At 39.8% G+C, this 27,434-nt stretch overlaps 1 protein-coding gene across 1 annotated transcript in view; it reads right to left on the reverse strand.

Annotated features, from left to right (window-relative positions):
- Nucleotides 1-27,434, reverse strand: part of MAP2K4 (mitogen-activated protein kinase kinase 4) — a 114,071-nt gene that overhangs the window by 17,917 nt on the left and 68,720 nt on the right. Inside the window, exons 4-7 of the mRNA XM_081806002.1 lie at nucleotides 22,474-22,593; nucleotides 10,353-10,472; nucleotides 7,962-8,013; nucleotides 4,376-4,503 (exon numbers count right to left, since the gene is read on the reverse strand). Of these exons, the coding sequence (XP_081662128.1) occupies nucleotides 4,376-4,503; nucleotides 7,962-8,013; nucleotides 10,353-10,472; nucleotides 22,474-22,593 (420 nt within the window). The remainder of the gene's footprint in view (nucleotides 1-4,375; nucleotides 4,504-7,961; nucleotides 8,014-10,352; nucleotides 10,473-22,473; nucleotides 22,594-27,434) is intronic.

Consider the following 27,434-nt stretch of genomic DNA (forward strand, 5'->3'; position numbering starts at 1 on the left):
TATATATATACCACATCTTCTTTATCCATTCATCTGTCGATGGACATCTTGGCTCTTTCCACAGTTTGGCTATTGTGGACATTGCTGCTATAAACATCGGGGTGCACGTACCCCTTCGAATCCCTACTTTTGTATCTTTGGGGTAAATACCCAGTAGTTCGGTTGCTGTTTTTTAAACAGCTTTCCTGAGATATAATCCACACACCATACAATTCACCCATTGGAAGCACTCAATTCAGTGGCTTTTCCTATATTCCCAGAGCTGGGCAACCATGACCAATCAGTTCTAGAACCCTTCCCCCACCCCACACTTTTGGCCATCACCACCTCACTGTACTACAACCACCCCCACCAGCAGACCTACTAATCTACTTTCTGTCACTATAGGTTTCACTACTCTGGACTTCCATATGAATGGAATCAGAGTAGGTGATCTTCTATTCTATAGCTGGCTGCTTCCACTTCGCCAATCGTCAAGGTTTACCCATGTCAGCATGGATCAGTACAAAGCCAATCTGCAAAGACTGGAATATTTGGGGGGTTTTTTTCCCTTTGTTTTCTTAATGGCTTTTTTTTCTTTTTGTGTCCTGGTATCCAAAAAAACCCCTAAGAAAACAAAAAACAAAACTGTCAAAACACTAGCTGAACACAAGCTAAGAAAACACATCAGAGACCACATAGGAGTAAGAATACAGACTTTAGAACAAGGCTGTAAGGAAAAAATCACTAGAGAAATAGCTACATCTCACAGAAAGGAACAAAACAAAAATGATGAGGAGAGGGGAAGAATCATCATATTTTATTTCCAGAATTAATAATTTAATTCCAAAATTATATTTATTTATTTAAGACAGAGAGCACGTGAGAGTGGGGGGAGGGGGGGACGGGCAGAGGGAGAGAGAATCTCAAGGAGACTCCCCACTGGCACAGAGCCCAATGAGGGGCTCGATCTCACGACCCTGAAATCACGGCCTGAGCTGAAACCAAGAGTCGGAAGCTTAACTGACTAAGCCACCCAGGCACCTCCCAGAATCACCACATTTTAATATCCAAAATGTCCAGTTTCTTACCACATAAAAATACAAAGCACGCAAAGAAACTGGAAAGTATGACCCACTCACTGGAAACATGAAGAGAAACTAGAAACTACCTGAGGAAGCACAGACATTGCACTTACAAGACAAAGTCAGATGGAATGGAAAAATTCCTAAAAGCACACAAATTACCAAAACTGACTCAGAAGAATTAGAAAATCTGGATAGACTCATAACAAGCAAAGAAACGGGAGTTTGTCATAGAAGCCTCCCAACAAAAATAAGTGTTATAGGAACTGGTAAATTATTTCTTTACCAGACACTTTGAAAACGTGAATGGTCTTCCAAAGGGAAAAAAGTGAATACCACTGTTTCAGTCTTATATACAAGTGGAAAATGAAAATTATATCCTGAAGAATCAAGTTCTTGAATTTTTTTTATTCTTATGTTAATCCCCATACATTACATCTGAAGAATCAAGTTCTTTGAAACCAGAGAGAATATGAATGAATGAATGTGTATTACCCAATTTGTTGAACAAAGATCAAAAGAGGACACAAACATCAACAATTTCCCGATGTTGATGAGACAGAACTTGATTAGATTTTCATGCCTAATGGGCTGTATCTATTTTAAGAGGAGATTATGTTAGGGTTTGAGAAATGCCCAAGATAAATGAATTGACGTATTTCAGAAAGTACTGCTATGAAACGAGTTCCTACTTCTACTACCAATTAAGACTAAGTTATCTTACAAACTAATACAGATGGGCTTCTATCACAGAAGGAGAAGAGGTACAAGAGGAAATGCTGCTCAAAGATAGGGAAGCTGGTGTGACCTCATGTTGGAGGACAGCAGAGGGGAAGCATGCGAGGCTAGTGTGTGAAGGAATCCTTCGAAAATGAAAAGATCATCAATTACTCAATTGGAGAAGAGGAACAAAGAAAAAAAATTGAGAAAATGAGTTTCTGTTTTACAAATGTCTCAACTGCTTAAAAGGAAAAAAAAAAAAAAGCACGTCTATAAGCATTACAATTAGTGAACTAACCTAACATGATGTGCTTTGCGATGTGATGCAATATGAATTGCCCATCGCCTACGAAGTATCCATCCTGAAAAAATATACAGCCTGAAACTCCTCATGAGGGAACGACAATCAGATAAATCCGGAATGTGGGACATGCCTGGGAAATCTGTGTCTGAACAATGTATCAGGTGATGCCATGAAATTCTTGTTCATCACTTTAGGTTTCTGTTTTAGGTGTGGTCACGGTATTGTGGTTATACAGAAGATTACTCTTTTCCATGGGAGATACACGCAGAAGCAGAAGCATTTGGGATGAAATTCATGATATCTGCAACTTACTTTCAAATGGCCCAGAACACACACAGACACATCTGTATACAAACACACACACCTAGATGAGGAGGTGCGGAGGCCCCAAAATGTTAACATTAACCACTGGTTTATGGAAAAACTTGTGTTTCGACTCTACATTTTATACATCTTCATGTTAAATAATGTAAAAAGAAATCGTAATTCCTATAGACTAAAGACAAATAATAAATCTTAAATAAAAAGACAAGAAACATTTCTGAGACCTATGGTCAAGGTGCATCAAAGAAGAGTCAAGTAACCACAAGGCTTGTAATAAAAAGAATGCCAATCACTCTTGTCCATCTATACGGCCTTGAAAGACTAGAACGGAAAGAAGCATTTCATTTAGTCCAATAAAGATCAGAGGCAGAGAGAGAGTTTATCATCAGCCTGCTGACTCCAAGGCTGAAGAAGCTTAGCAGGGAAAGAAAAGCCCTGCCCCTCCTGGGCCTGTTAACCTTATTTCTACACAAAAACTGAAAGTCTACTTCTCTCTTAAAGTTACCTGAATTCAAACATTCAGCTCTAGCTGGGCTGCAGTTACATTTTTAAAACCTGCATAAATCAGGGGCACCTGGGTGGCTCAGTCAGGTAAGGGTCTGCCTTTGGCTTGGGTCATGATCTCAGGGTCCTGGGATGGGGCCCCACGTCAGGCTCCCTGATCTGTGCGGAGTCTGCTTCTCCCTCTGCCCCTCCCCCTGCTCGTGTGTGCTCATGCTCTCTCTCTCTCTGTGTCTCAAGTAAATAAATAAAATCTTAAAAAAAAAAAAAAAAAAAAAACCCTGCATAAATCAAACATAATTCTTAGTCAGTGTCACACAGCAAAAACCCTTAGTCAACCTCAGTACTGTGACAAGTCCTACAAGTGTAATAACAGCTTCTAGTTAATTCTCAGGGCATCATTACTAAATGTGTAAATTGTATGACTTCCCAAATGCTCTGTGTTTAATATGTTTTATTTCTTGCTTTTGAAATTGTTGTTCCATTTACCCCCTAATATCATAATGAATGCAAGACCTTCCAAATTTTCCCAATAATCTGCCTCACCAGTCAACATCCACAAAGCCCAAGCTTTAAATGGAAGTCTCTTTTTGTACGCACACGCGTGCGTGCACGCACACACAAGTCCATAAACGCTGCAGGCGAAGCTGCTGACGGAAACGTCTCATAGTCTGCACAGCCTGTGTGTCACCACTTAAGAGCAGCGTGCTGGTCCCCAAAGAACCACGGACACATTGAAGAAGATACCAACACCTAAGGGAAGTGCTTAAAATACAGACACTGAATTTCCAATCAGATACAGATCAAAATCCAGCCTGTAGGCACAGCGTATGTGCTGGGGTAAGAGGAGCGTGACACGTGTCAAAGGTTAGCGTAAGTCTGTCTCCCTGAGGGGAAACAGGTTCTAGGCTGGCAAATGCCCAAGACCTCCACCCCTGAACCCGTCAGTGTGCTTCATCCACCTCTAAGGAAGGGACAACAATATTCAGAACACAGCCTCAGATTCTGAGTCGTACTGAGTTCTGTTAGGAACTCTGGGAACTCCAGTCTCCCATTCTTCTCCAACTGGAAGAGAAGCACCACTGAGTGGCTTAAGCCACATTTTCCATGTGTTAATGGATGATGTGGACACATGATCTATAGTATCCCTGATCCTACAATGTTATCTACGACAGCCATGAGAGCATATGGGGTGCTGGAAACATGGAGGCCTTCTAAGAACTAATCAACCATCTAGTGGATGAGTGAAACAGAGTAAGACAATGAAACAGGAGTTCACTGGGATAGTATCATAGTTTCGTGGAGAAGCTAGAACCTCAGTGTGGTTTTTAGGGTAGAGGAAAATATTCTAATATGGTGAAACTGCATGACCAATGGCAGACCCCTTAGAAGGAGAACACCCAAGGGCACAGGCTCTCTGGGCAAAGATTACCAAGCAGGAAGGTCTGGCCTTTGCACTTACTGCCATGTATGGCCGACACCCGGCATCTCTTGTCTTGGCAATGGAGTCCACCAGCTGTCCACTGATGCCAAAGTCACAGAGCTTAATATTTCCACTCCTGTCCAGAAGAATATTGGAAGGTTTGATATCTGCGAGAGAGAGAGAGACAGATGTCATTTCGTGTACAAGTGATCGATCAAATGAGCTACATTCTGAACTGCGTTAAGCAAAAATACCAAAAAACCTTAGACAAGATTAAGTGATCAAATCCTTAAAATTCAGACATGTAAGAAGATGAGGAAAAATGAGGAAACAGTGCTCTGACTGCCAATGTTTAAAAACTCAGTATCAAAAATACTTCCCCATAAATGCAGGCATTCTATAATGCTTTCTTCGTTTTCATCAAAAGACTGCTATACTGGGGCGCCTGGGAGGCTCAGTAGGTTAAGTATCTGCTTTCAGCTCAGGCCGTGATCTCAGGGTGCTGGGATCAAGCCCCACATCGGGCTCCCTGCTCAGCTGGGAGTCTGCTTCCCCTCTGCTCATGCTCTCTTTCTCTCACACAAATCAATCAATCAATCAATCAATCAATCAATCTTTAAAAAAAAAAGACTTAATATTCATTTACTTGCTTCAAATTCATTACCTACTGGTCAAATTATGAAGAATGAACTTAATCTATAAGAGTACACCAAGTTACTTTAGAGTATGTCAAAGACTATCCACCTAAATGCAAACTATACAAATTATACACCCACAATTTAGTTAAAATCGAGTTTTATCTAACTTAGGAAAGTATCCAATCCAGTACATCTAAAAGCCCACAGCTTTGGGATCAGAGAAGCAAAGGTTCAAAATCTGGTCCAAAATTCACAGTGTAACCTGAGGCAAGCTACTCAACTTTGACTCAGCAACCACAATTTTGTCATCTACAAAATGAAAACGATTGCTAATTCATAGGACTCTGGAAATTAAAACACCTTTTACAGTACCTGAACTTTATTTGTATTCAATAAATGCATCCACTTAATAACTATTTCTCCTTGAGAGATTTTTTCTGACCTTCGAGGACTTCATCAGGTTTCCCCCAACCAACCTTTTCTTCCAGTCGTCCTTGAGATTCATTTTCACTCCCTCACTGACCATGAGCTCACCGCCACTATGTACTAATCCAACTGTCCGTCAATTCTCCCCCTTTGCTCATGAATTCTCCATCCCTGTCTCAATGCTTCTATACATTTCATTGTCACTGTCATGGCTCAATGAATAAAAAGGATACAAATAAATACAAGATACAAAAACATCTGTCTATAACTCAGAAGGGGATCTACAAAAAAATCCAGAAAAGGTCTCCTGCCATCACTGACCATGCTGACTGCCTATCAAGCACCCATCCTACCCACCAACCCCATCCCTTCTAATGGGACCTGCATTTGATTTTATGGAGGGATCCCCTCCTCCACGTAGCCATAACCACACCTCCCCAAACCGAGGTGTGACTGGTCCAAGCCTATCAGGATCGCCTGATGCTCCCTGCCAGGAACCAGTTTAGGGTAAGGGCATGAAGCAATTTTGGTGAATGAGACAAGAGAAAACATTAGAGCGATGTAAGGAAGATGTCCCGGCTCCTAAGACAGCCACACAGGAAGAGGGAGCGCTTCTCCAGGAGGCTGTCATGTCTACATGTGACACTGGGGACTTGCTTTGGTCATTACCACCCTGAGGATGGAGCCAACGTATTAAGAAAGGTAGAACCAAAGGAAGGGTGCTTAAGCCCTAAACATACTGTGCCTGGAGCCACCCTATCCTTGGGCTTGTTAGGACAGATAGTGAATTTCCTTGAAGTTTAAGGCAGTTACCAGGATTTTTTGTAACTCGTGATCAAAAGCACTCTTAACTGTAGCAAAAAAGCTAACTGATCCTAATTAATAAAAAGACTGCTATATTGGGGCGTCTGGGTGGCTCAGTCGGTTAAGCGTCTGCTCAGCGGGGTGTCTGCTTGTCCCTCTCCCTCTGCCCCTTCCCCCATTTGTGCTCCCTCTCTCTCAAATAAATAAATAAAATCTTTTTTTAAAAAAGGCTGCTATAAATTCATCATTTTATTTATTAATAAGAAAACCAAAGTTATTTTTGAAGCTTTTCCATTTATTCAGTTACTCCTCAGTCACCATCTTAGTGCTTTCCTGTGATTGACAAGTATCTCCAAGGGAATTGTTAAATGCCCTAAGGGTAATACTACTCCCAAGTGCAAAATACAGTCAAAAAGGAAGGAAAAAATCCCAAAACAAGAATGCAATGAACTACAAGAAGAACAAAATAATTTTGTTTAGGGACCTAACTCTACATGATTTTAGGTCAAAAGAGAAAATGAGAAGCCTATCTAAAATTATTTTTAGCAAGCATTAAGCCAAAGCAAAATTAAGTGAAATATTCCGAAGTTCAAGGTTAACTAATTTCAGTGGTCTTGAGTTAACCCCAAACTAAAATTACTTAAATAAATGCACCAATTATTAATTTCTTTAACCACTAGAAACTATGTTTCCTAGAATGTAAGGCTTTTCACTTCTCTGAATACAACCTTTTACTTTTTGTTCTATTTATTGTCAGGCTGAATCCCACACTGTCGTGTACTGTCTTGGGTTTCTCCATTACAAATTTCCTGAGGAAAGTGAACTTATATGCCTCTTCAAAGCCACCATCCCACCACCCCGAGTCTAGCATAGTAATAAAAAGAGCAACTATTTAATCTATCTGCTGAATTAATTTCATGATTCCCACTGGCTTCCAATAAATCTACATCAAATTATATTTGGACCTGTGTCCAACAAGTCCAAGATCACTGTTCTCACAAATAGAAACACTTTAGAAGAATTTCAATGTACAATAATTAAAGCATCTCTATTTGCAAAAATATCCTCTATAGTAAAGAAGAAACACCTGAAAGGGACAGTAGCATGCCTTTAATATGCTCCAGGTACCATCCTCCAGATCCTTTGAATGTCCCCAGGACCACCTTTGGGCCCATTTGTATACACAGAGAAACATTATCTATCAAGTAAATGAATAGTTGTTTTTCAACTAAGAGTAAGAAGAACCTTGCAGCAAAATCTGTTTCAATTTCTAAGCTCAATATACTAATAAGTTAAGCTGAAATTTATAGAATCTCAAAGGAAAAAAAATACCCTAAATTAATAACAAAAGCTTTAGGGAAAAAAATAATAGTTTTAGGGTAGGGTACATATAATATGCTTTGTTAAAAATACAAATATTTCATGGGCGCCTGGGTGGCTCAGTCATTAAGCATCTGCCTTCGGCTCAGGTCATGATCTCGGGGTCCTGGGATGAAGCCCCACAGCGGGCTCCCTGCTCAGCAGGAAGCCTGCTTCTCCCTCTCACACTTCCCCTACTTGTGTTCCCTCTCTTGCTGTCTCTGTCAAATAAATAAATAAAATCTTTAAAAATAAACAAAACAAAACACATATTTCAGGAAAGCTCATAAAGAGACACTGTAATTTTCAATAATGTTTTCCTATTAAGGAAAAATAATAATTTCTTTTTTTAAGGAAAAATATTAATTTCTAATCTATAAAAAAGAATTCATACCCACCTCTGTGAATGATTTTCAAGTTTTCTTTTAAGTGGTTTAGTGCTTTCACAGTCTGGGGAGAAAAAGCAAAGATGGGGTGAACAATCAGTATCCTTTTAGTCACACAGCATGCAGCTCATCATAGGTAACAGCTCTAGGAGCCCTTTGCATTCTTTTAAGCTTAATTATTCCAATATTCTGTCCACTTTTTATGTTAACTGAAGATGCTAAATGATTATTTTAGATCTGAAAACTTAGTTACTGTTACATGCTGTTCCCTGACAGCTAAAAAGAACCCAGTAACTTATAATTTTTTAATAAGTCATCACAAAGTTGTACATTTCTTGCAACTTCAAACTTTTCAAGAATGGAAATATTCAGTATGAGAGAGTCCACAGTCTGGTTCCACTATCAACTCTAATTTAAGTAAGTCTTTCCAAATTTCCTCGGTTTTTCGTAATTATTCATTCACTTTGCCCAGTGCTAGCCTTCAAAGTAATTTTGGCCAAGTCAAAGTATCTCTGCTCAACCACTATGGCAATTTATGCAGAATTTACAATATTGTTTGATCACTGCTTATGATCAGAAAATCAGGCATTTCTCCAGGAATACAGGGAACAGGGACTTGAATTAAAATTTCCCACAACCTCAAACTAAAAGGGAACTAAAGAACATGCCAACCACTTGCTATCAAATGGTCAAGTCTCTGCCCCATCAAGCTGCTGGGTGTCAGGAATGCAGAACTTGTCATGTTTCAAGTGGCTGGGCCTGTTGTGTTCACTGGGTTATTAATTAGCAAAAAGAGATTTAACACAAAGTAATTTTAAATGTTGTGCTTAATAGAAAGGATGATCACCAAGTCTAGAAACATAGGCAAATATATAACCAATGATTTATCTGTGTATCTATATTACACACACTGCAATATACAATAAAATAATTTTGTCTATGTTTTCCAACTTCACGATCATCCTGTGATCACAGTGGTTAGGAGCAGGATTCTGGGATCAGGCTGCTGGGCTTAAATCATTTACCACCTACAACTGTATAAAGCTCCAGATCTGTCATCTGTAAAAAGGGGGTTACACTATTCACCACAGAGAGTCACTATGAAGATAAAATGTCATAAGATCTTAGCCTGATGCAAATAAACACTCAATAACCATTAGCTACTCTCATTATTCTACTATTGTTGCATTATAATTATTATGAATAGTAAAAGTTCCAAGATAATATTGGGTCTGGTATACTGGAGAGAGAGAGATGACAAAAATGATCAATATAAAATGTCATATATCTTTCCAAATATAAACAAGTTCCTAGAATAACTCAGCTTCTTTTTATAAAATCATATGAAAGGGTATGTAACATTTAGCTCATAAAATATTTAAATTTATGCACCAATTTGGCTAAATAAATTAAAATATTAACATGAAACTTAAGATTATGACTTTAATCTGATTTTTAAAATTCCTGTTATACACACACACACACACACACACACCTTTCACAACTAAAATGCAGTTCAGAAACTGTCTATATATTTTTACATTAACTCTTAATGACCAAACAGGATCAACTGGCCATCAAAAGGCAGACTATACTGGAGGTGGAGGATGCAGGAAAGGAAGAGGCAGAAAATTATGTGCAACCAGAATATCTAACTTACAACTTCCTATAAAACTTAGTTTACACATCCACTAACCTACATCATGTCATTAGCTCAGATTCTTAGGGCTTTCTAAGAATCTAATTTTACTCCATTGAAAAGAATTTTGTGAACAACCTTTGTCAACGAAAAGATTCAGAGCAAGAAAGAAAATGATCAGGAATTCACTTTCAAAACTACAAACACACATGTAAAAGAGCACCTCTTTTCTTTTCGGTACTCTGGTAAAAGTGAATTGGCCAAATTGATAGCAATGCTGGTTACTGAAATTGCTAGTCAAAAATTTCAATATTTTAGAGCAGACAGCTCAAATCTTAAACACAGGAAAGATATTTTGTCTATGAGTTTCAATGAAGGGACTTCAAGGAGAATGCTGTGATTTTGATTAATTCAGAGATAATGGTGAGAATATAACCTATTTAAAAGTACAGCAACAGGGCTAAAAAGGAACAGAAAATTTCTTTTTCTGGTTTTGTTTACAGCACAATCTATTATGGTTCATTGTGATTTTAATGAACAAAATATTATAGTTTTTACAAAAAACATATTTTGAAAATTGTTCTTATGACTTGTTGTATTAACTACCCCACAGAAGTGATTTTGTTTCTTTTCCTATTACAAATGATTTTCCAGGAAGGTCAACAGCATTCTGTGAAGGACATTCAGATAGGTGCATTCAAAACTCCAGCAGCATCTTTATGTAAGTATATACAGAATGAACAATTTGAAAACCAGGTACTTACTGCTAAAGTGATTTTGCCTAAAATTTCTTCTGGAATAACATCATCTAATACACTATATACATATTTGTAAAACTTATCAAACGAGGTAGACATGAGTTCCATACAGATCCAACAGTCACCCTATAAAATAACAAATATCTGTTATTCCTTTACATCTTAGTATTAAGTACCATGTTTTCCTTTACTTAAACTAGAAATACAATTAGAGAAAAAACAATCTTCTTCTTAATCTTGCACTGGAGGTAATTTTTGGTTCCTCATTAAAGCCCTGGGCAGAATAGTCTCCTCCTGTGTAAATATAAACTTATTTCCCAATTTCCCCACTCTTAACTGTAAAGACAGGGACAGTCTTACATAGAAACTTTTGTGCTTTTGTAAGAATATCAAATTTTGCCATAATTAAATACAAACATAAAAAATGTGGGAAACTGTTCATTGTCATTAACAAAGAAAGTAAATTACAATAATCTGGAGGTTCTATATAAATTTCTAAAATTAGTAAAAAAAAAAAAAAAAGGAAGAAAAAATACACAGAGCAACCCCAATGCCTCCCATCCTCGTACAAATGCCACCTTCTCAGTGGCTGACATTTAAAATGCAGGCCATGCCAACTCTCAGCATGCCCTCCCCTGCTCTGTGCTGAAATCTTCTAATAGAAAATATAACTTATTTGTTATGTTTGTCATCCATCTCCCTTACCTAACCCACACACACTCTGCCAGCGCAGGGCCTCAGTAAACATTCCCTAGATGCATGAATGCTGGCTACAATTTAACTGAATCATCCAAACACTGTTGGCAGCATCATAGTGTGTTTTAAACCAGGCAGAAGGCAATTTGACAATAAAACAAGAGAAAACAAAGTATTTATACCCTTTGATAGAGTCGTCTCATGACTGGAAATCTAATTAAACAAATAGTCCATAAACTCCAAAAAGAAAAAAACAAAAAAAACAAAAAACCCAGAAACAAAACTCAAAAGCACCGAACGATGTCCCAAGAGGGAATGGCGCACCATTCAAGGGCTTATCTAATCTTCCGTTCCTTGGAAAACTACATGGTTCGCGACAGGAATGCTCGAGAACGCACGGAATACGAGCAGACACCATGGTTCTTGCGACCTGAGAGGATGTGAACACAGGGACAAGGGCCACGAAGGACCTTCTGAGCGTGAAAACAGCTATCAGGACGATGACAAAAATGGTCTCAAACAAGTTTGCGTGTTACTAATTTATGGATCCAGCTGTATCCTCGGAGATGTCGGACCACGTAGGAGATGAATGCCCGCGAAAGGACAATGGCGTGCCCAGGACAACAACGCCAACCAGTGGCAGAGCCGTGAACACAGTCTGCTGACTGAGCTCCTGGCTCCCGTCAACACCTACAAAGCAGGGGCGCTGCCCTTACACACAGGAAGCGCAGGCTGCCCTGAACACGGAGACCGGGAACAGCGCTGTAACAACAGGACGGACACCTGCCAGCACAGGCATGTAGCTACACGGCTTCACACGACGCTTATGTGTAAAACGTATCTGGCACAGTCAACTTCTACTTCTGGTGTCTTCATTTAAGTCTTTCCTCCCTCTCTGTGGCTCTTTCCTTTGGGTGCTCTTGCAGATGGACGCTCACAAAAGACTTGAGTAACACCCCTCGCCCAAAACAAACACTTGAATTTATTTGACTCTAAAGACCCCATCTTAATAGATGCACTGGAATTTTTTTATTAGAGCAAAAGATAGCACATTTAACTCATCTCCTTAGAAAAACAATAAGGAAGGACCTTAATTTCAGTAGTATAACAAAGCAGAAAGACCACTGATATTAGGGTCTGAAAAGGCCTGACTCATTACCCAGGCTTTCCCACTTACGTAAGCTTGGGCCCCTCAGTCCCTCATCTCAGAAACAGGGTTGCCCTACCTTCCTCAACAGACTAGAACAAAAATCAAATGAGTTAACATACATAAAGTATAAAATAAAGTGTCCGGCCAGTGTGAAAAATGCCAGTTAAGAAAATGAGGGGAGAAGGGGGAAGGATGGAAAAACAGGAAGGCAGCCAAGGGAGAGAGACACAGAACAGGAGAAATAAAGGTAGGAAGTAAACTGGAACTTGGCGGGGGGAGGGGAGAACAAAGCAGCAATCAGCGCCAGAGAGATCTTTGTGGTTGATAAGGCACAGAACCTAATGTAACTCCTTATTTCTTCTGGCAGTTCCTTTTGACCATAACTGAGAATAGGTAACAGCAGCAGGGAGCTGCTTTAAGGGGGTAGGATGGTCTGAGCTGCCTCAAAAAGCAGGACAGCAACCTTACTTTCATGGTCAAGCACAAGACGGGACACCCACATGACTGAAATGCAAAAGCAGGAATTACTAAATATGGATTTACCGAAAAGAAAGGTGGAGGATGATGAAAAACTGAACCACTAAGATCAAGTGTTCCTAGAGACAAGAACCAGATAAAAACAAAGGCATGCTTATACACCAACAGTAAGCACTCAGAAAATAAACTGTTTAAAAAGACACCACACACAATACAAAGGAAAACTGTAAAGCACCTAGGAATGTATCTAACAAAAGCAGCAAAACGTTTATGAGAACGTATGGTAGATGTGACTAAAGACATAACAAGTGACCAAAGAGAGAGGCAGAGCATGCTGACGAGTGTGAAGACTCAAGATCATAAAAATGTCAGATTCCCCTTAATTAGCTTAAGAACTCAAGTAGATTCTAATAAAAATTATCATGCACCTGGACAACCTGATCCTAAAACTTACAGCAAAGTAGAGCTGGGGCACCTGGGTGGCTTAGTCAGTTGAGCATCCGACTCTTGATTTTGGCTCAGGTCATGATCTCAGGGTCCTGGGATAGAGCCCTGCATCAGGCTGCATGCTCAGTGCGGAATCTGCTTGGTATTCTCTCTCTCCCTCTCCCTCTGCCCCACCCCACAATCATGCGCATGCACTCTCTCTCAAATAAATTTATTAAATATTTTTTAAAAAGAAAAAGTAGAGCCAAGAATAGCCAAGACAACTTTAAAGAAGGGAGGCTAGTTTACTAGACAAAGTCTTTTTAAAAAGCTATCATAATAAAAGGCAGTGGAATGATACAGAGGGGGAAGTAAAAATACAATAGAACAGATTCAAAAGCTCATGCGCACATGGAAACTGGAAGGATGACAGATGTAGCAAAGCAGACAGTTGCAAAAGCATGGAATATGTAATGAATGTTGCTGGAACCAGTGGCCTTCCAGACAGAAAAGAGTTAAATTAGGTCATTACCTCAGATCATTCACAAATAAAAATACAAAAAAAATCCCAAATGGACTTTTTGAAAAGCAAAAGTTTAAAACATTTTTATAAGAGTTCTTCAGGACTTCAGGTAGGAGACAAATTTCTTCTACAAATCACACATGAAAAGAATACATCACAAAGGATAAGACCTGCTAAATTGAACTCCATTAAAATGGATATTTCTGAATGACAAAGGACACCATACCAAAAGTTCAAAAATAAGACAAAAGCATCTATTTGGATATAAACAAAGAATTAGTACCCTGAATACTAAAGCACTATGCTAAATTAATTAGGCAAAGACAAAACTTAACAGAATAATGGCAAAGGGATATCCATTCCATAGGCAATTCACAGAAAAGAAGACCTGAACACACATGTAAAAAATTCTGTACCTTGCCAGTAATTAGGGAAATGTCATTTTAAAAGTAAGATACAACTTCAAACTTACCTGACTGCCAAAAATGAAACATTTAATAATCCCAAATGTTAGCGATAAGATCTGTGTCAATAAACGTTTATGGCTTGCCCAACAACCACCCCCTCTTTGTTATATACAACGTGCCCATCTGAAAATACATGTCCCAGCCTCCTGTGTAGAGAAGGGTAGCCAACAAGATGTCAACACAATTGGCTGATGATTCCAGAACAGACTTTTTGGTTCTTCCCTCTTCTCTTCCTCTGTGTGGACATTGCAGTTGAACTCTACGAGCCAACTTGGACCACAGGACAACCTTAACGATGTAAACCACAAACTCAGTAAACCACTAACAGCTTTCAGTACTGACACCTGAATACAATTCCTGGTATGGAAATCCTCATTTTTATTGGTAGGAACAGAAGTTAGTACAACTACTGTGAAGAGGAAATTGACAATATAAAGTTGAAAACAATTCATATCATTTAACCTAGCAATTGCATTTCCAGGTATAGGCTATACAGAATCTGTAACCTACGCTGCCAAGGAGAAATGCAAAAGGAGGTCATTTTTACATTTTATAACTGCAAAAAATTAGAAACAACCTATATTAGTATTATTAAAGAAACATTAAAAAAGATATATTTAATTACAGAATACTACAAAGCGGTTAAGATAAATTAACCAAATCAGGGGCGCCTGGCCAGCTCACTTGGTAGAGCAAACAACTCTTGATCTCCAGGTCATGTGTGTGTTCACTGGGCATACAGCCTACTTTAAAAAATCAATAAATAAAATAAAATAAAATAAAATAATAAATTAACCAAACCTATATACTAAAGATCTATATTTATATGGATGAATCTTGAAATTTCTGCTGAATAAAAAATGCTATGGGGGACACATACAGGATAATTTCATTTATGTAAACTTTAAGAATATAGAAAGCAATACTATGCATGACTTAGGGAAAGATACATATATGGAAAGCCTAAATGAAGAAGTTGAAGGAAATATTAACTTCAAGGTAGTGTTTAGATCTGTAAAGTGAAAGGGGGATTAGGACGAGGTCTTCCACTATATAACTTAAAGACAGATAAAGAGTAAATATGCCAAAGTGCTCATCTGAGGTGTTGGGTACACTCTGATTCCCCTAGAAGTTTCTGTATGTTTGAAATACTTCACAATTTAAAAAAAGCAAGAGCTACCTTAAGAAACTAGAAAAAGATGAGCAAATTAAACCAAAAGATGCAGGAAACAGGAAGAGTGATCAGAATGAAAAAATTTTTTAACAGAAAAACAATATAGAAAAGTAATACAACTGAAAGCTGGCTCACTGAAAGACTGATAAAAAACTGATAAATCTCTAGCCAGATCCATCAGGAAAAAATAGAAAAGATGCAAATTACCCATTAAATTGCCAATTACTTTGACAATTTAGATGAAAGGGACAAATTTCTTCGGAGAAACAAACTACCAAATTTCACTCCAGAAGAAACATAACTTGAATAGAACTCTTTGAAAGAAACTGAATTTGTAGTTAAAAATCCTCCCACAAAGGGTGCCTGGGTGGCTCAGATGGTTAAGCATCTGCGTTCGGCTCAGGTCAAGACCCCAGGGTCCTAGGATCGAGTCCCCCATCGGGCTCCCTGCTCCTTGGGAGCCTGCTTCTCCCTCTGCCTCTCTCTCTCTCTGTCTCTACTGAATAGATAAATAAAGTGTTTAAAAAAAAAAAAAATCCTCCCACAAAGCAAACTCCAAATTCAAACGGCTTCATTGGGGAATTCTACCAAACATTTACAGAAGAAATAATACCAATTCTATATAAAGTCTCCCAGAAAGAGCCAAAACAACTTTAAAAGGAATCAGGTTTAAAAACCAGTACAACCTGATCTTAAGACTAGCTAAAGGAATCAAGACAGTGTGGAATTGGTATAAATACAGAACAAACAGATCAGTGGAAAAGACTAGACAGTCCAGAAATAGACCTACACACATGGGGACAACTGACTTCTGACAAAAGTGCAAAGGATACCCACATGCAAAAAAGCAAACATCAATCCATACCTTCCACCATATAAAAATTAACTCCAAATGGATGATAAATATAAATGTGATATCTAAAACTATAAAACTGGGCGCCTGGGTGGCTCAGTTGGTTAAGCGACTGCCTTCGGCTCAGGTCATGATCCTGGAGTCCCTGGACTGAGTCCCGCATCGGGCTCCCTGCTCGGCAGGGAGCCTGCTTCTCCCTCTGACCCTCCCCCCTCTCATGTGCTCTCTGTCTCTCTCATTCTCTCTTGTCTCAAATAAATAAAATCTTTAAAAAAAATAAAACTATAAAACTGCTATAAGAAAACATAAAAGAAAATCTGAGTGACTTTGAGTTAAGCAAAGATTCCTTTGCTACAACACCAAAAACACAATATATTTTTAAAAAAACACAAAAAACTAACAAATTGGCCTACAACAGCATTAGGAACCTTCACTTTCCAAAAAAAAAAAAATGCTATTAAGAGTATAATGGATAAGCCATAGGTGGGGCAGCAAATATTTACAATCATGTATCTGATAATAAACCTATATCCAGAATAGATTTTTTTAAAAATTCCCAAGGGGTGCCTGGGTGGCTCGGTCAGGTAAGTGTCTGACTCTTGGTTTCGGCTCAGGCCATGATCTCAGGGTTGTGAGATCAAGCCCCAAGTCGGGCTCCAGGCTGAGCACAGTCTGCTTGGGACTCTCTCTCCCTCTCCCTCCACCCCTTCCCCCTGTGTATGCACACTCTCTCTCTCTCTCAAGTAAATAAATAAATCTTTAAAAACTAAATAAACATAAAAACCCCCAAAACTGAAGAAGAAACAAAAAAAACAAGTTTTTTTAAAAAATGGGCAAAAGTTGGAAAAGGAACTTCATCAGAGAAGACATATGGTTAGTAAACAAGCACATGAAAAGCTTTCAACATCACTAACCATTAAAGAAACACAAATTTAGGGGTGCCTGGGTGGCTCAGTTGGATAAGTAGCCAACTCTTGATTTGGACTCAGGTCATGATCTCAGGATGCTGGGATCGAGCCCCTTGTAGGGCTCCACACTGAGTGGGAATCTGCTTCTCTCCCTCTCCCTCTACCCACCCCCCCACCCTGCTTACTATTGCACGAGTGCACACGCTCACTCTCTCTCAGATAAATCAATCTTGGGGCACCTGGGTGGCTCAGTTAAGTGTCTGCCTTCAGCTCAGGTCGTGATCCCAGCATCCTGGGGGGAGCCCCGAGTCGGGCTCCCTGCTCAGCAGGGAGTCTGCTTCTCCCTCTGCCTCTCCCCCTGCTTGTGCTCTCTCTCTCAAATAAATAAAATCTTTTAAAAATAAATAATCTTAAAAAAAAAAAAAAAGAAGAAGAGGGGCACCTGGATGGCCAAGTCAGTTAAGTGCTGCCTTCCATTCAGGTCATGATCCCAGGGTCCTAGGATGGAGCCCCATGTCAGGCTCCCTGCTCAGCAGGGAGTGTGCCGCCCCCCTCCCCATATCCCCACTCATGCATGTGCACTCTCTCTCAAATAAATAAAATCTTTTAAAAAAATAGAATAAATTTTTAAAAATTTAAAAATAAAAAAAAAGAAAAGAAACAAATTTAAAACACAATGAAATTCCAGTCTACACCAATTACAATGGCTAAAAATTAAAAAGACCATCCCAAGGGTGCCTGGGTGGCTCAGTCATTAAGTGTCTGCCTTCGGCTCAGGTCGTGATCCCAGGGTCCTGGGATTGAGCCCTACGTCGGGCTCCCTGCTCAGTGGGGAGTCTGCTTCTCCCTCTCCCACGCCCCCTGCTTGTGTTCCCTCTCTCACTGTGTCTCTCTCTGTCAAATAAATAAATAAAATCTTAAAAAAAAATAAAAATAAAAATAAAAAGACCATCCCAAGTGTTGGGAAAGATGTGGAAGAAAGAGAAGTCTCCTACATTACTGGTGAAGTTTGAAAATAGTACAACTACTTTGGAAAACAGTTTTAAACAGTTAAACATTCACCTACCACATGATCCAGCCATTCCACTCCCAGGTTTTTACCCGAGGGAAGGGAAGAGCACACATCCGCTCACAGACTTGTACACAAACACTCATAGCGGCATTTTTTGTAACAGACAGAAACCAGAGAAATCCAGAAGTCCCTCAGCGGGTGAAGGAGTAAACCAAGTAGAGTGTAACCCACCATGGGATACGACTACTTCCACTACTCAGCAATATAATTGAACTGTTGACACGCACAACAGGACTTGCAAACAATTATGCAGAGTAAGGAAGACAAAACATACATACTGTATGATTCTATTTACACGAAATTCTAGAAAACGTACATTCATGTCTAGCAGCAGAAGGGAAGTGTGTATGACCCACAGGCACAAGGAAATGTGTGGGTGATGGAAATGTGCACCATCTTGATTACGGTGATAATTCCACATGTGCAAACACTTGTTCACACATATGAAACTGTTCCCTTTAAATATGTGCATTTTATCATCTGTTGATTTTACCTCCATAAGGCTGTGCAAGGGGGATGGAAAGGAAAGAACATGAGCAGTAGCAGGGATAGAAAGGGAGGAGGACATTAAATTCAGCTAATATCAATGCCTTTTTTTTTTTTTAAAGATTTTATCTATTTATTAGAGAGAGAGAATGAGAGAGAGCACATGAGAGGGGGGAGGGTCAGAGGGAGAAACAGACTCCCTGCCGAGCAGGGAGCCCAATGCGGGACTCGATCCTGGGACTCCAGGATCATGACCTGAGCCGAAGGCAGTCGCGTAACCAACTGAGCCACCCAGGCGCCCATCAATGCCTTTTATATAATCCAATGACCTTCTATAATCACAAGTTACTCAGAATAGTATTTCCCTCACTAGAATTTCTCCAACCTCAAAAGATACTTGAAGTAAGGGCTTCCATGCTTTTAAGTTCTGAAAATGTATATATTAAAGGACATTTTTCATGTGATTCTAGGTTTCAGCGTCGATAAGATAAACAGAAGGTGAGGACCTTGATGCAAGCTATAGGCTAGAAGTCATGTTTATTATTCAATACTGTCAAGCTCTTTGTTTTCCCATCTACACGGTCTGAAAAGGAGTTTAGAAATCTGTGCAATTAGGTGTCAAAGAATTCTTCTACATCAAATCCAAGTTGTACTTTGGGCTTTTTATATGAGTTCAGTTCCATTCAGAAAGAAGTATAAAGGGTTGGAGACAATGGCAAAAAAATAAGTTTCCAGCTTCAGTATTAAATATTATTCAGTCACTGCTCTGAGCAAAGCTATGGGACCTGCAGAGGCTCAATTATTACCCAACAGCAAGATTAATCTCTACAGAGAAGCTGCCAGAAGAAGAAAACTAACATCTCATAAGCTCCTTGATTGATGGCTGACTGAACCAGACCACGAACTGATGTCTTATGTGCATACAAATTATAAAATGAAATGTTCTGGAGGGTTCCTCACAGTGACGGGAATTAAAGGCCATTTGTCTTACAGCAGTGGTTAGGTAAGAAGTCCAGACTGCATATGTTCACTTCTACTCTTTCCTTTCATAAACCCAGAACGGTGGGTCTATTATTAGAACTGAAGGTCATGTCACCCAAAAGATCCTTTTAAAAGTGATCAAACTCAAAAGAAAAATGTTTCTCTAAACGCTTATTAAATCTGTTTAACATTTTAACCCTTGTAACCATAGGAAACACACTCTGCCTATGCATTCTTTAAAGGTGAACTTTTTGCTTCTAAACTTCATCTTTTTTTAAAGATTTTATTTATTTATTTGACAGAGAGAGAGACAGCAAGAGAGGGAACACAAGCAGGGGGAGTGGGAGAGGGAGAAGCAGGCTTCCCTCGGAGCAGGGAGCCCGATGCGGGGCTCGGTCCCAGGACCCTGGGATCATGACCTGAGCCGAAGACAGACGCTAAACTGAGCCACCCAGGTGCCCCTAAACTTTATTTTTTTAATTCAGAAAGTACCTATTACTTCTTGGGGTGGGTCGGGGGAGGGGGAGTTCATGTTCAGCCTCTCTGGGCATTCTGTGACTTTATACAGCTTAACTGTACAGTTCCTCAGCCTTCATCTGATCATACTCAAAAACTGCAGCAATGTTAAAAAGTAGATTATTTTTTTTAATGAAGCTGAAAGTTCCTCATCCCTGGACCACTTGTTCTATAACAGAAAGAACAGTGAGATTTTTGTCCCCGAAGTCCCATCTCTGCCACGTAATGGCTATGTGACTCCCATCAAACCTCGGCCTCCTCTCTGGAGAAGGGGATAATGCCCCCGAACGTCCTGAGACTGTTACAAAGAGAATATGCGTGAAAACTATAGAACATTCAACAGATGTTTGTGCTTACGGCTGCATATCTCAACTCCCTTCAACCCCCCTGAGATATTAACACTGAATTTTACCCAGCTTCTCCTAAGAAACAATGAGGACACTGTTCAGATACTATTCCAAGCTTTCTGTGTTGTTTCCAATACTCTGCAATCCTGGGTATCACTTACTCTGCCTTCTTTTCATAAAATCAGACTTCTACCCTGTGTAGGCTGGGGTTATACACCTAAATGCTGCTTAAAGGGATGATTAAACAATGAACATGAGAACTAGGTTGGCGTCCCCGAGCTCTATGGAGGTGAAATACAGTTAGATAGAGCCAGTAGGAGCCTCGAGGGGCAGGGACCAGAGCACTGGAAAAGGTGACTGTGGAATCCAGTTAGGAGAGAAACTCTAGCCCAATCCCCTGCTCTGCAGAAGATCTGAAGAGTAACACGGCCAGAGGATTTAGTGATTATAAAGACTAAATTCGGGGCGCCTGGGTGGCTCAGTCATTGGGCGTCTGCGTTCGGCTCAGGTCATGATCCCAGGGTTCTGGGATCGAGCCCCGCATCGGGCTCCCTGCTCCGCGGGAAGCCTGATTCTCCCTCTCCCACTCCCCCTGCTTGTGTTCCCTCTCTCGCTGTGTCTCTTCCTGTCAAATAAATAAAATCTTAAAAAAAAAAAAAAAAGACTAAATTCATGGTTTGGGGGAAGAAGGGAGACTCTTGTGCAACATGAAGAAAGTTCCAGATCTGTGATCTTACAAACAGCACAGTCCAGAATACAGGTATGGCCCTGAATACATGACTGCGTACTGTCGCAAGGTACTACCGGTGTATCTGGGCACAAAAACGATGATTTGAGTCATAAAAAGTACCAGGACAGAAGTAGAAAGAAACTACAGGAGTCTAGAATTAACAGTGATTAATTAGTGACTCAGCAAAGCAATGGACGCTTCCACCTACTAGCGCTACCTATTAGGAGCACAGAAAAACAAATAAATAAAAACGTAGGGACTGAGTGGGGGAATTAATTGACTAACCTCAAAGGTCGTCTCCAACGACAAGACTTCATATATTTCTAGTCAGTGTGACAGTCAGTCCTGTCTTACAACCCAGTATTTTTTAAGTTAGTAACTACAACAAAACCCCCAAAGCTACATACATACTTTGTGATCCTGTCCCAAAAAGAAGGGAGGGGGGTTCTCACTAGCTCATAAGGACCCCACCAGCACAATCCTGACATTTTCAGAGTGAGAATGGTATTTTATAAAGAGTATTAAAAGCGCTCTGGGATTCATCCAGCTGAAGTCCTCCTCACCTAAGTATCACAAGAGTGTGAGGACTGTCCTGACACCATAAAGTGTCTCATTCAGGCCCAGCTCCAGCTCTACCCGCCGCCCTACCTCCCTTCCCTGCTTCAGGCAGTGGGATAATGGGAAATGAGGATGTGGGTTTGACAGCTGGAGGCAGAAGTGATGAGCTACGCCAGCACACAGAATAACCAGAGGCCAAAAGGAGACACATGATCCCGAGACCATGCAGTCTCTACTGGATAGATCTGGATAACAAGATTAGCTAAGAGAATGTCTACCGTACTTGTGAAGTTCCTCACGGGCTGTACTGAGGGCGAGTAAATGCTTACCTTAAATGCAGATACAGCTGATGATACAAATAAATAAAAGTTTTTAAAAGGGGGGTGGGGGCAACACTGAGGGAGTTCAAAGCCGAGAGAGAGAGAGCTCAACCTACGGCAAAGCGTTAACATTCAGAAGTCAGCTGATCTGTCGGGGTCTTAAAGAACAGAAACTACAAGTGAAGAAAGGAGATGTGGGATTCACAAATGACAGCCATAAATATATATTTGAAAAGTATGAGATTCACCCCTTAACTAAGGAGCAATGAGTGCCAGAAATGAATGTGTAGATTTTCACAGCCTATATACTAAAATATTGGGAAATCAGCTTATTGCTCATGTATGACAATTAGCTGAAGATCAGAATCTAAGCCTGCCATCCTCTTATTTATTCCAATGAGGTATTTATTCGTCAGCTAAAACCCCAAATTGTTTATTCCTACCTCTCTGAAGAGTGCACCATAAAACTGAACAATGTATGGGCAATCACTACTCCGCATTACTACATCCAAATCCATAAGAAGTTGTTTTTGTTCTTTTTCATCCACTGTTGACCGAATTCTCTGGAAAAGAATGACAAAAGATGTCACAAAAACATAAAACAACTTTAGAAACCTGAGAAAAACCACTACCACGACAAGACTAAAAATTTCTAAGCAAACGTCATAAATACTAACCAGACATAAAAATTATCATCTTCCTTAGACTTTACAAGAACAATTTTTATCACAGAAAAACAAAATAGCACTTAGGATTTTTTTTTTTTTTTTAAACAAAATAGCACTTAGGAATTCTTTAAAGGACACAGGGCTTTTTAACCACAAGCATCCACAGATGACGTTGGAAGTTATGTAACAAAGTTCCTAAGCAGTGAAAATTAACCCTCACATGCAAATATAAAGAAAAGCGTCAGGAGCTTTACTTTAAACAGTTTTCATGTGCATAATCAGCTTCACAGATAGCTTTATTGTATGGAATCTAGGTATTCAATGCAAGAACAGCCCTCCTCGCTCCCTGGCAACCTTACCCCCAGCATCCTCATTCGATAGAGATGGAAAATGGTCCAGAACAGGTCACAATGGGAATCAGTGTAGGTGCAGCACACAGACAGCGTTCCCGGCCTCCCAAATCCTATGCTGCAATTTCCCCCCTTCACCACATTTTCTATACGCTGAGAACAAAAAGTTCTACCTGACTCTCCACCCCATGGGTCAGAATGGAGGGCAGTAGGAACATGTGGAAGAAAACCTACAGATGAGGGAGGGCTCTTTGCCTGTTCCTACACTGATGAGGCCCTCTTCTTTGTACACGGCAGACCTGCGGTATTTCCCTAACCCACCTGTACAATTTCTCTGCACACTTCTAAAAGACTGCCGCGAAAAACCAGTACCCCCACCGCCCACTGCCCACCCGGGAACAGCAGGGTACACAGGAGACGTTCAGAGGGACAGTTCCCGCTGCACGAGACAGAGATAGGAAAGAATCAAGTTCAGAAAACGTAAAACATGAATAATGAAGTTTGAGTTTCACATCGAGGCATGCAAACAACTTTTTTCTCATAAAAAAAGTCCACAATGTCACAGCGCACCACTGTGTACAACACATAGTACATACTTACAAGGCACGTTAGTATATCAAAAACTACACAAGGTGGCATTTTGTCTTCCAAAGACTGCAAGGTATCTGTTCTCAATGTTCTTGAAAGGGATGAAGGCAGACAATTAAATTCTGGAGCCCATTTTACAGAAGAGAAACCAGAGGCACAGAGAGATACAAAAGATGTATTCCACGTAACATGACGATAAGCAGTTGCAGAAGGAATAGAAGCAGGTTCGTGCATTTTCCTCTCTCCCCACTAAATGAGGAATTCCATATATTCCAAATACAAACACATTTAATTTTGCTATTTAAAATTTATAGCCTGCTAGCTACAGCACTTCAATAAATTTCAAATAAAATTTACTGACTAGCATCCGTCTTTGTATACACTGATTTATTTAAGACTTTTACACTGAAAATCACTACCCAGATAAACAAGAAATGGTAAATACATAAGAAGAACAAAAAATAACGACAAAAATAAGACCGATACTTCTAAAATTAAGAAAAATTGCCTCCTTTCTCTCATTTCTGTATTTTCATAGTTTGGAGATTAATGAGCTTTATTTTAAATCAACATCAGGATAATGTTTGCTCAAAAAGTGTATTTTTAAAAAGTCAAAATAGCCCAGAGATGTAATTTGTTATTAGTTCAAAACCATGACATCGATAATTTTGGTAAACATTTTAATTACATTTATTCCTGTTTTTAAAACAAAAACACTAAAAGGATAGCTGTGAAATGTTTTAATAAGAACTTAACAACCTCATATATCTACATTTAAAAGACAGAGAGCTGGTAACTAGAGACAAATGGGGAAGAAAAAGGAAATGATACTCTGGGGAAACTTTCCACCAACCAAAGAATTCTCACTATTAAAAGGTTTAAACTTTTTTCTCTTTTCACTTGTAGAGCCATATGGGCAAGTATAAATACACTAACTCACACTCACAGGACACTGTTATAAAAGATGTCCCCTTTCCTAATTTGTTTCCCCAAACGGGTTATACGACTTTCTAAATTTCCATTTGCACAAATGCTTGTATTTCAACTATTGGAAAGCATATTACAGCCAAAACCTCGATCGTTATCATCAACAACTGACTCTTGAGGACAACTTCTACACGTACTGCAGCAGCTACAGAAAGGATGCATGCTACTGCATGGACTGGAGGCCTGACTGAAGTCCCAGCACGGGACCGGTATCTAATTCTCAATCCTGGACCGGATCAGCGTGCCCCGGAATGGAGAGAGTTCCTGGCACAGCTCAAACCTTTGAGCTCATCAGCATAGCAGTAAAATCTATTCATCTGTAAACTATTCTTTAATGCCACCCCAGTAGTACAAAACAGAACACGGGGCTGCTGGATGGCCTACTGGTCTACCAGGAAATGGACTCCGCTCCTGGACACTGGTCAACGGATCACCATCTCTTCGTGCTCTCTGAACATCTGGTCCGAGGGACAGGGAGCAGGTAGAGGAGTAGCTGCTGGTACGGCATTAGAATTGTTTGGGGCTGAGCAAGTGACCAAACTCTTCATTATACAGAAGTTTTAGGATTATACTGCAACACGTATTATATGTGAGCATGTAATAAAATAAACTAATTCAAAAGGACTAAAGGACTCAGAAAGGGGATTAAGCACAAGCACACGCCTACAACAGTGGTCACTTCAAATTAGTTATTTTAACTCAATTAATTCAATAAATGTTCAAGTTGGAGAATACTTATCATCAATGACTCAAATGAAAGAATTCTTAATAGTAAGAGTCACGACCGGGAACGCTTCTCTAATGGAACAAAACAATGTGTAGGGATAAGATTTTTATCACTGGAAATACGTACAGCCAGGACTTTCTAATATTAAGGGAGAATAATCACCCAAATTGGAACACATGAACAAGAACAAACTTCCCTTCCCTTTATGAAACTGTCCTTGGGAGCTCCCCTCTCCTTGCTAGATGAGATCCTGCCTGATTCATGAATCGTTTCATAAAAGCCAATTAGATCTTCAAATTAAGGAGGGAGAAAAAAGCTTTCCTTAATAGAGGGAGGAGAATGGAAAATGGAAGCCCAAAGGTGACACCAATTATACATAAAAATCTCTCGTAATTAGAATGTTCAGAAAGCAAATGTATTGATAAATGGCTTGAATCACAGGAAACTTTTATTTATATCATAAATTTAAAAGTTAAATAAGACTGATGTTTGAGTTCGGAAAACCTTTTTATTTTTCCTCGTAAAGAATGGGGTAGAAAAGCTCACACGAGACCACAAAATATTTAAGAAAATCATCTCAAGAACCTTAAGGGTTTCTTTGTTTTGTTTTTTTGAAGATTTTATTTATTTGACAGAGAGAGACACAGCGAGAGAGGGAACACAAGCAGGGGGAGTGGGAGAGGGAGAAGCAGGCTCTTTGCCAAGCAGGGAGCCCAATGCAGGGCTCGATCCCAGGACCCTGGGATCATGACCTGAGCCGAAGGCAGTCGCTTAATGACTGAGCCACCCAGGCACTCCAAACCTTAAGTTTTTTTTAAAAGTTTCATTTTCAACCAAATATCAGAACTCATTAAAATCACTAATTTTTTCACTATGGGACTATTGAGCTCTTTTACTTGTCACTATTTCACTAACCTAGCTCCAGTTATTACATGCTCTTGGGACAAATTATACTTTTTGAAAATCAATCCACATAGCTTTTCCAATAATAAAGTATTTTCAAATTATCACAAGATTTACTTTATTTGGAACAAAATATAGAGAAAACCCTTCAAACCAAAACAAGAATTACTACCCTACATTAGAAGCTGTTTTCCACAGTGAAGAAATAGATATTCTTGAAGCTAAAAAAAAATTTTTTAATTGTCGTCCAAATTTTTATTCAAGGTTGTTTTATACTCCAAACAAAAGCGGGTAAATGCCAATAAAAACAGCATGTAGCTACAGATCAGCAACATCAAAATGACTCCAATGAAGTCTTTCAGGGACACAGAAAAAGGACAAACTGAATACCCAGTCCTCTGTTTTTATGACTTTTGGAGTTATACATGGTTCTTATCCAATTAAAAATTAAAAATTAGCCCAAGGGCGCCTGGGTGGCTCCGTCGGTCAAGCGTCCGACTCTTGGTTTCAGCTCAGGTCATGACCTCAGGGGCGTGAGATCGAGCCCTGTGTCAGGCTCCGCACAGGGTGTGGAACCTGCCTAAGACTCTCTTCTCCCTCTCCCTCTGCCACCCCTCCTCCCACTTGCTCTCCATCTCTCTCTCAAAAAAATTTAAAAATTTTGAAAATTAAAAAAATTTAAAAGTCCACAGAGCTTCACTTTTCTAAGACAGCCCATCCAATTCATGCCATTGGCTGCAGCAGCCACAAACTCAGATACTAGGAATTCCATACAGATTAAGCTGCAGTGATAGAAAGCTGACAGGTTCCATGGGACAAGCTAAAGAATTTAAGTTAGAAATTGTCCTCTTGGGCGCCTGGGTGGCTCAGTTGGTTAAGCGACTGCCTTCGGCTCAGGTCATGATCCTGGAGTCCCTGGATCGAGTCCCGCATCGGGCTCCCTGCTCGGCAGGGAGTCTGCTTCTCCGTCTGACCCTCCCCCCTCTCATGTGCTCTCTCTCATTCTCTCTCTCTCAAATAAATAAATAAAATCTTTAAAAAAAAAAAAAAAAAGAAATTGTCCTCTTGCCCTGTCCTACCTCGTGCACAAAACACAACAATGTCCACTCTGAGAACAGTCCAAATCATGCAGACAGAAATACCAAGAACTGGTTGAAAGGTTGCTTTCCTTCTCTCTGCGC

The sequence above is a fragment of the Leptonychotes weddellii genome, chromosome 15 (assembly GCF_054177405.1).
Source record: "Leptonychotes weddellii isolate Sample4059 chromosome 15, ASM5417740v2, whole genome shotgun sequence".
NCBI classification, from domain to species: domain Eukaryota; kingdom Metazoa; phylum Chordata; class Mammalia; order Carnivora; family Phocidae; genus Leptonychotes; species Leptonychotes weddellii.